The sequence below is a fragment of the Scatophagus argus genome, chromosome 16 (genome assembly GCF_020382885.2).
Source record: "Scatophagus argus isolate fScaArg1 chromosome 16, fScaArg1.pri, whole genome shotgun sequence".
In the NCBI taxonomy this organism is placed as follows: domain Eukaryota; kingdom Metazoa; phylum Chordata; class Actinopteri; family Scatophagidae; genus Scatophagus; species Scatophagus argus.
In genome coordinates, this window is record NC_058508.1 from 8,311,813 (window position 1) to 8,321,788 (window position 9,976).

The 9,976-nt window shown below is 40.6% G+C and overlaps 1 protein-coding gene across 1 annotated transcript; it reads left to right on the top strand.

The window, feature by feature from the left end:
• Positions 1 to 947: 947 nt before the first annotated feature.
• On the top strand, positions 948 to 9,976 carry c16h16orf72 (chromosome 16 C16orf72 homolog). The gene is made up of 5 exons (XM_046415201.1): positions 948 to 1,443; positions 2,517 to 2,597; positions 3,133 to 3,200; positions 3,431 to 3,641; positions 6,026 to 9,976. The coding sequence occupies exons 1-5, from the start codon at positions 1,248 to 1,250 to the stop codon at positions 6,340 to 6,342; spliced, it is 873 nt and encodes a 290-aa protein (XP_046271157.1). The 5' UTR covers positions 948 to 1,247; the 3' UTR covers positions 6,343 to 9,976.

Consider the following 9,976-nt stretch of genomic DNA (forward strand, 5'->3'; position numbering starts at 1 on the left):
TCCATTTTATTATTATAAGTGTGATATCTCGTAATGTTATTCAACCTGTGTTTAATCAGAAGTTGCCCGATATTGTCTTTTTGCTGCAAAATATTATACTAGTCAAACTTTAAGTAAAAGAACACAAAAAAGCCAACACTATAGGTGGGAGATCAGACTCATACCAAATTCCCGAATTATCTACCAAACATATCATGCGACCGACAAAATGCTGTAACCATACTGTAAAGTATGCACAGTTTCTTTTTTTTATTATTATTTTTAAAGTACAATGCCAAGTTTAAATAATTTATCAGATTTATTTTTCATCAAAAAAAAAAAAATCCTACAAATGAATAAAAACAATTACGGCAATACAAGCTGTCTTCCAAAATTGTAAATCAGTTACAAAAAAGACTGCAGTAACATTTTATATACACAATATTAGCATTGCGCAGAACGACCCACGTCCAATCATGAATTATCGCTTTAACAGGCAGTCTCACTGCGTTAGCTGCTCCATATCTGCAGTGTTGAAGCCTGGCCGCCTGTGGCTGAAATAGTGAAGCCTTCATATTTTGAGTAAATAGCACCATCCAGTGGTCAGTTATACTTGGGCTATGTGTGAGTGACTCTCTCGTTTATTTCACCTCACTTTGTTTCCTCGATTCAGTTATATTAAGCCATTGTTTTAATGATATAGCATCTGAAAACTATTCTCATTGTTGAATTATCTCGATAGCATGTGGATTATAGAATATTCATTGGTGATAGAGGCAAGACATGTTTGTGATCAGGACATTAATTCTCCAGCATTATTATTATTGTTGTTATTATTATAATTAACAGCAATTTTCACGACAAAACTCGAACTCTCTTGCAAGCTTCGGTAGAGGAGAATTATTTTCAGTGAGGTTCTTTTGTGTCAACGCTGTGGCGGACGTGTCAGGGAGCCAATGAAATTCTGAAAAATGATCTCAAGCCCACCTCGCAGTGCTCAAGTCGCCAATTGTCGTTTACATGGGCGGGCTGACGCGCACAACACGATAGTCTGTGCTGTATATATCTGGATGTCGACTTGTGGGAAAAATAGTTAGCTAAGCTTATCTTCGGAGAATGTTGTAACAGGGAGGAACCTTGTATCGTAGTGCGAAATAGTAAAGTGCTAACAGTATTCATGAATGTGCTCACGTAACTATACGTACAGTGACCACACATTAATCTTTAAACAAATTAAAAGCGCATTTCATCGAGTTTTGGTGCATTAAATGGAGGAGAAGAAGGAAGACGGGGACTCGGAGATACAGGAACACGGACCCGAGCACTGGTTCTCAAAATGGGAGCGGCAGTGTTTGGCCGAAGCGGAGCAAAGGGAGCCGAGCGAGGAAGAGGCCGACAATGACCAAGATAAACTGTGGCATCTCTTCCAGAACTCCGCTACTGCTGTGGCACAGTTATACAAAGGTTCAAACCAACGTTTTCATTTCGCTTGTTCGCTTTAAGATACATATACCAGTAAAAATTTGGTTTTTCGATGGCCACCCGGGAACATGCTGTGAACTAACCTTAGCGTCAGAATTGGTAGAATGCTAACTACCTCGTTAGCAAAGTCGCTGGCCAGTACTAGGTAACGTTTACAGCTGATTTTGCAAAGCTAAAATTAGCTAGCTTGTGTTAGCCAGTGAGAAGAATTACTTAAGAACTCGGATATAGTTTTGCACCCCTGTTTCTATTGTCCAACGACAGTAATTAGTTCGACAGATCTAATTGGAGTAACTTAACATAGATTTCTTTGTAAGTAAGCTAGCTTGTTGATGCCAAGTTAGACAGCAGCGGGTAGCTAGTGTTAATGTAACGTTAGCTAGGCTAGTTACAAAATGGCGATGGTAACAACAATCGTAGCTACGCGACGTTCCCAGATGACAGTCTACTGTATACTGTCAGTGTAACCATCTGTTATACCGGACACGATTAGCTGTTGAAATGCGGTATAGAGTTATAAACTTAATAGCACAGATGTGTACTTGACTTGCTCTTAAACGCCCAATTTGCTGCTGAGTGAGCAGTTTTGTTAAGCAACGCGTAGCCAGCGTTATAATCACAAAATGGCGAGGATAGTATTGGTTCGCTGTGGAAATATTGCTATGTCTACAATCTGGTTTTGCTGTTGTGTTCTCAGACATTATAAATTCCTGACCAAACTAATAGAGCTCGACTTTTTAAGTCTTTCCATGTTTGACATGTATGTTTGAAATGTCTTTGCAACTTAACTGCTGAGATGGCAGTTAAGTTGGTGTGTCGGTGCCTTCAAGCTGGCCATCTAGCGCTGGCTGACAGTTATTTTTAAGACAAATCCCGTTCATGCAATTGTATATGCAAGACAAAATGGCGAATGGAAATGATCCTCACTCCAGTCGGCTGTGCCTCTCAGATTTGTTGTTGTTTTATGGTCACAGCAATCAAGGGGGCTTGCTTTTGAATCAAGGACAAACGTCATGTACAGAAACCAGATATTATTTCCCCCTTTCCTCCTTCAGATAGAGTATGCCATCAGCAGGGCCTTTCATTGTGGGTGCCATTTCAGAACTCTGCAACAGCAGTTACCAACCTCTACAAAGGTATTTAATCTTGTTTCTGTTCCCTCCACCCTTGTGATTTTGACCAAGATTTATTGACTAACTGAACAATTGTTACACCTGTAGTTGTTTCTGTCATTCAGTCCATCAGTATGGATTGTAGTGGACCATCTTTGGACTTGTACATATAAACATGTTTTCATTGACAGGCTCATCCAACAAGTGGTAAACAGACCCAGTCATTATCATCTTATCAGCTCTATATTGATCAGACTGTCACAAGCCCTGACAAGTTTTTTGTATGTCATTGAAAAACCTGTTCATTGTGGAAAAACATATTGTGTTTTAAAACTTTTTTAACAATGTCAAGAATCGGGTAGTTTGTTATACTGGACCTGTCCCTGAATTTCAGTCTGCCTCCCATAAATGGGCAAAAGATCCCAATTTTAATTAGCAGTTGATTTAAAAGCTGGCAGTCATGTGGGTCACTGTTGGGTACCGTTCACATCTTTTTTGCATTTGGAATGATTGATTATGAGCAGTAATTGTTATTTTTTATGTTTTTCTGCCATTGCAGAAAGTGTGGAGGCCCATCAGAGAAGCTTTGATCGGGGTATCCAGATAGGCCACCAACGGCGTAACAAGGTAAGTTTTCCTCCACTGCCACCTTTTGTGAGAAACCTCCATTCTCAAATTGTGATGTTACACTTACCTTGCATATTTTTGGACACATAGAAACCAGATGCTAACAGATTACTTTAGGTTTGTGCAACAGGGGTATTGAATAAGAAAAAAAATACATCAGTATTTGTTAAATAAAATAAAATTAAACTGTGGTTAACTGATTTATGTATTACTTTTTTATTTGATTGCAGGACATGTTGGCTTGGGTGAAAAAGCGTCGGAGAACCATCCGTAGGGAGGATCTTATCAGCTTTCTATGTGGCAAAGCACCACCACACAGGAGTAGCAGGGCTAACCCCCGGCTGGCCATGGTGGCCCCTAGCCGGGCCAATTCACCAGCTGAGACTGGCTCATCTGTGGAAGCAGACCTCCAGCCCTTCAGGGAGGCCATAGCGCTGCATGGTGAGGATACATATGTGCAAGTCTGGCTCACAGCTTACATGCTAGTGAAAGAAATGAGAAACTTGGTTTGTAACCCAAGAGACAACTATGTGGTTGGAAAACAGAAAAAGAAAAACAGCGGTACTGCTGTTCTTTAAGGTCACTGATGCTGCATTTCTGTTTTGTGTGTAGGCATGCTTACAGGTTCCTCAAAGTGTGGGTGGGATCTACTGATACCATACATTTAATTGATTTAAGGTTTGGTAACATGTTATAGAGTGGGTGTGTGATAAGATATTTTATGTGAAAAAGTAAGTCAAATTATCATGTATTATTGTAAGGCTTGTCACCTGAATTGGAACAAGTTATTGTGTTGTGGTGTCATTACTGAACTATGGTATGTTTGCTTGTATGCGAGAGAAAACGCACTTGTCCTTCAGCCTTCTTACTCTGCCACATGTGGCTCAGAGATAAGGGAATGTTGTGCATGGGTGTCTAAGTATTGGCCAATGGTGAAAGAGGGCCTCACTGTGTTTGTCCCTCCCCGTGTGTGTGTGTTTATAAGAGTGAACATCTCACTTAACTAAAAGCCAGGCCTTTTTAAATGATTCTGATTTTTAAATATACAGATGCAACTGTTTCTATTTGTAATTCAGTTTGAGTACAGTATGTTAGCATTTGACAGTTGTGTCGTCAGTGCAATGGAATAGTCAGAACTTTATCTGAAGGTCACAGCATTTTAAAGGAGCCATTTTAGCATGTAGCTCAGTTTAGAGTGAGTGATGTTAGGCATTTGGTGGTTTAGGTTACAGACGTGCAAGTTCGTTCTCTGTCAGGAGATTTCAGCGTGTCTCCTTTCTCAGTTATCAGATATCTTGTGTGTGCATCTGGACGGAAACATCATTTTGATTCATATGGACAAATTTGACATTTTTGTCAGCTGCACCCTTGACTCTGAGATTCACTGGTTTTTGTTCAGTGTAGTAACCAAGTGAAGTCCAATGTGAGAAGCTTTTTGTCTTTTGGATTATAAATAAGGAATCTGAATCACATATACAGTACACAGTGTACTGTCCTTTATAGTTTGGCAATATGAATGGTTTGGTTTACCACATTGTGGTATGAAATTAAACCTGTAACCTCAAGTTACAGCCACTGTAGCCAACAGAAATCTTGGTGTGTTGCTGCATGTTTTCTATTATGTCTCTGCACCGGCGACAGCTGTTGCTGGACATCCATATTTGAAACATTGTAGTTCAACACAAGCTCACTGATTTTGCTGGTGATTGTCATTGCACCTTGTGAATAAGCTCTCAGTGCTCTTTGTGAAGAGGGTTTGTTTGTCAGTGGAATTTATTCACTGAAGTCCTAACTTCCGTTTTGCCAAGAACCGCACTTGATGTCTTCTTTATTAAATTATTTCAAAGGATTCACTACATATATTATGAGTCTGAACAGACATGGATGTAAGCTAGTATTTTTGAGTATTTTCATTATTGATTAATGTGCTGATAACTTTCACGATTAGTCGTTTATTCAATAAAATGTGCTATCACCAAATTGCTTCTTTTTTAACAATAGATGGTCTAAAACACAAAGAGTCTCCATTTACGCTCATAAATGTGATTGGCTAATTGGCTACTCGTAGCAGCTCTAACACTGAGGCATACAAGGGACTTATTCTAGTCGCTATGGGAGTCATTTGTTCAGTTATGTTAAAGTTTTGGCATGGACTGGTGAACTGTGTGTTTGTGAGGTGGGTCTGTTTGAAATGCTGTTTTGTGGCAAATATCCTAACAATGCCATTCTGAGGAAGCTTGACTGAACAAACAAACGGATGATGAAGTAGCACCCTGTGCATGTGACTTCGACCAATGATAAGTTCATGTCGAAGAACTGTTTACTTGATGTGTCCTTCCTCGTCACAGGGGAGCATATTACCTTGTGATGAGGAAGGACATTTTAATAAAGAAAAAAAGTGACATGTCCATTACGTCCCTTTAGTTCAGTCTGAGATCAATACTTCACTTTGATATTGCCAGTGTGACACATCTGTTTGCAAACATTCTCTCTAAGATTCACATGCATCTTTCTGCCTTGGTTTGATTGATGGATCAATGCACCTGCTTGTCTGTAATTCATTGTTGGTCCAGTCAATAGACAGCATTGATGTATGTGTAGCATTCATTTAAAAACTTTTGACCAATTGCTGTTTTCATTAAAGTCATAAAAGGTAGCTTACCTCATTGCTAAGTCAGTAAATAATAAAGACAGACTTGCAGCTTCTATTAAACTTAGAAAATTGTATGAAGTAGCTTGCTTATCTGTCATATTTCTTCACCCAGTGATGCCTTTTGTCTGTTGCTGCTCTGCCCTCTCTGTCCTGCCTCCTCCTCCTTCCACAGGTCTGAGCGGAGCCATGGCTAGTATCAGTGTGCGCTCTGGTGCTCCAGGGTCTCCCACACATGTGAGTGGGAGCAGCAGTAATGGAGGCGGCGCTGGTGGAGGTGGTTCTTCTGGCTCAGGGCCAGTGTGCCGCAGCAGACGTAACGGGCTTCAAGACGTCGACCTGAACACTTTCATTTCAGAGGAGATGGCACTGCATCTGGACTCCACAGGCTCTGCCTCTGCTGGAGGGGGAGCGACCAGGAAACGAAACTCCACCCAGTGTAATGATGTCATCACAGACTCCCCTACACACAAACGCAACAGGATGATCTGACCTGCTGTCTGCATATATGTGTGTGAGGGGGTGGAGGAGAGAATCCTTCAAAGCTAGGAGAGGGAGATGGATGGGCCTATGGGGGACAGATGTGCAGATTGACAGACAGATGTCCGGATACCTGGCTGTGCAAAAGAACTCTGAAAATGAAACAAGGACTGAAGTTCTCAGTTCGGTCTGTTCAGATGTTGGATGAATTCTGTTCCTTGTCACCTTTCCTCACACTATTACTACAAATCACGATCTGCAGTCACAACACTTGAATGAGCGTGTGTGTGGGTGACTGGGAGGTCTGGACAACATCACGCAATCTTTGGACATCGGTGATCTGGAAAGGAGACGACGAAGGAAGTCACCAACTCATTCTGAAATGCAAACAGTCCTCAGAGGGGTGAAAATGCACTGTGCTGCTTGACAAGTAAAAGCCACTTGATCCTTGACACATTTGTGCCCTTCCCTCCTTTAACATCTCTCATCCTCACTCAACACCTTAAATAAGGAAGTGAGGGCCATTATCAAATCGTCTCACGCAGTGAAACAAGTTGCTCGCCATATGTTGGACCCACCTCTGTCAGAGACTCACTTCTGCGTCAAGCAACCACCACCTGTTCTTTCTGTTACGTCATCATTGCAGTTTTCACTTGATGTCGCCTATCAGTGGTGGAGCTAACCCATAGGAGTACATCTGTGGTGTCATCTGCCAGTAGAATTTCACTGGCTACCCTTTTTGACGGCATGTACCTACCAATAGCAGGCCATTGAAGTTTGGACATTAAGACCTTATTCTCTGCTAATTACTCTGCTTCGACGGTGGCTTGATTTAGTTCAGCCAGTTGCCCTTTTTGTTTTTAGTTCTTCCACAACCAGTGTTAAAATTAAAAACTAGGTTTGTTGCCACTGTTTTCAGCAGTGATAGCCAAGTTAATTTTGCATTCTTTCTCCACCTTGCTATTTTTGTTGTTTTTTGAGGATAATGAAAAGGAAAATTTTTCTTTTTTATCTGTGTGTATTCAGCTTCTCAGAGAGCCTGTTTGCTGACTGCGGTGCTCTCTCCCCCCTTTACCCTAGTTTTATTACAAATGCAGCTGCTCTTTTATGTGATCTTGTGATTATTCGATTGAGTTGCAATAAGGATTTTTGCACTTAGCTTTCACCTCTGACTCATGCAAACAAATCGGCTCTTCCAGTGTATCCCAGTCGTAGCCTTGTCCGACCCTAACCAGGCCCACGCGGTGGTTGGTCCACCACTAGTTGGTGCTCTGAAAAATTAAACACTTAGATGGATGAAGCTCTCTTGCACACCTCTGGTTCCAACAACTCTTCAAGAGTATGTGATTGAGTTGTGGAGCGTTCCTGCACATGGGCTCTACTTGTACTCAGAGACTCATTCTTTCCCTGTTTGACAAATGATTTAATCGATCAGAAAATAATTGGTGCTGTAAACAAAGCAAAAACCACAGAAATGTTCTCACAAAGGTAGCGTCTGGATAAATTGGCTGTAATGTTAATGACACTGTCTGCTTTTTGTATAAGGGGTTTGTGCATTAATAAGACGTGGATGAGTTTGATTTTACTCGGTACAGGATGATGCAACTTGGCTCGTTTCCTTTTTGAAATGGTTGTTGCCTTCCATCCTTCTGTAAGGGAGTTGAGTAGGAGACGCTGATATCACATTAGTCAGAAGTTTGGGTATATTAAAACAGTTTAAGTAATGTTAACTGGTGCTGTACTGATTCTGGCTTATTTTAGGGTCTTAAGGAAAGATTACTGGAGTTAAATCTAAGCTTGTTTGTGGGCGTATTAAACTCAATTGTTGGGATATGCTTTTTTTTAAGCATAGAAAACTAACAGAGTGTAAATGATTAATAATAAGACAACTCAATATTTGTTTTAAACCAATGCTAAGTATTTCCAGTGATGCCCTGTTGTAGTAGTGATACAGTAATTTATCAGTGAGTTGGTGGGGCTGTAAACCCATCAGTTTGACCTGTAATACCCACTGCAGCTGACTTGTGGGATGTCAATGTTTCCTTCTCTTTTTTTCGCAGTTTTTGTTGACTTCTTCACTCCCCTTTATGACCTGGAAAATGGGTTTTCTTTTTTTTTTTTTTTTTGTTTTTGTATGACGAAATACCAGTTTTTAACTTCTGTTACATTTTGGTCACAGATTTCATTTTTTCATTCATAGGTTTTATATTCATACATAATTCCTGGCTTGTGGGTGAAAGAAAAGAACCAGGCTGAGATATGTTGATTCTGTCCAAAGTAACGAAGAGTTCTTGCTTACGAGTGAAACCACTGAATCAGACTGATGAAAATGTAACCCTCATATCAGGAAAGGGAGAGCTGATTTGCCTACAGAGAGCCTGTGATTACTGTGAAAGAGGGTAACAAGTAATTCATGGTGAGCACATGTCAGTCTTGGTTTAAAAATGTTTCTTTTTGCCAAAAAAATAAAGGAAAGCAATGTCTCCCAAGTTCTGGATAGTTTAAGCAACCACAGGCCTGAATAATTAACATAGGAAATAAACATGACTCTTAAAGGGACTTTGCCTGAAAGTCACATTTCATGTCCATCATAGTCTTGGACTCTGGGACCTGGCAGGGTGCTCATGGTGGGATATGGTGTCTGGGGAGCCTGAAGAGGATTGGAGATGGAGTGGCTCTTGAGGACCGACCTGTCAGCTTGTCCACATGCTCCTCATTCAATTAGAGGAATGCATTTAGAATATCTTAGTTGTTTTTCTTACTCCAGACACATCACTTACATTCGTGTCCAACACTCCACATTGGCAACGGTAGTATTCATCATTAAATGACAACCCCCCCCCCCCCCCCCAACACACACACCCCACTTGGTCCTATTGTTGACGCAAAGACAACTGGATTGCTTTCTGTTTTCCTCAGTGTAGCAGCTACCAACAAGAGAAGGAAAAAGTTTGCGTTTATTCATTCATTTAGACTAATGGAGACCTGAAAACAAATAGAGAGACTGTCAGCCTGACTATTGTCCCTAGTCAGCTTTCATTCTCACAGGAGATTTTGTGCCCAGGGGCAGACTAAATTACATAGTGAAAGCAGTGTTTATGGAGAACAGACTAATTGCTGATCTCATTATTCTGTTGACGTTACATTGTACAGTCTACATCTATTGCATAATGGTGGAAAAAAAACCTGGCTTTTTCCAGTTGAAAGGGAAGATGTGAAGTGTCTGGAGATGAGAAAAGTGGACTTTCAGAATATCCATACCTCCCCAAGTCTTGACTAAAGAGTCGGATACAAGCAGGATTGTTCTTGTCTTTCCATACCCACTGCTCAACCTGCAGTGTTGACCCCCAGTCTGGATATAATAGAGGGGGCACTTTGTGTTTTTTCTTTCTTTTCTCTTTTTTTTTTCCTTGAGCCAGTCACCGGCCTTCATCCCCATTGTTTCAAAAGGCTGCCTCATGCCACGTGTCTCTGGAGCCAACACTATTATCAGCTGTTTCTTGATACTTATTTGTTTAAGAAGTAATAAATGGCTAACTATATACTTAACATTGTTGGTATGATATATGTGGTTCACATTGTAAAAGAAATAAAACCATTCAGTTGCAGTTTGATGGACTGTTTCATTAAAAAGAAAAGAAAATAA

Bases quoted from the DNA above. Each gene is read 5' to 3' on its own strand.
- c16h16orf72 (XM_046415201.1), top strand. From the start codon at position 1,248: ATGGAGGAGAAGAAGGAAGACGGGGACTCGGAGATACAGGAACACGGA. The intron at 1,444-2,516 runs GTTCAAACCAAC...TTCCTCCTTCAG, and splicing joins TGTGGCACAGTTATACAAAG to ATAGAGTATGCCATCAGCAG. The intron at 3,642-6,025 runs GTGAGGATACAT...CTCCTTCCACAG, and splicing joins GGAGGCCATAGCGCTGCATG to GTCTGAGCGGAGCCATGGCT.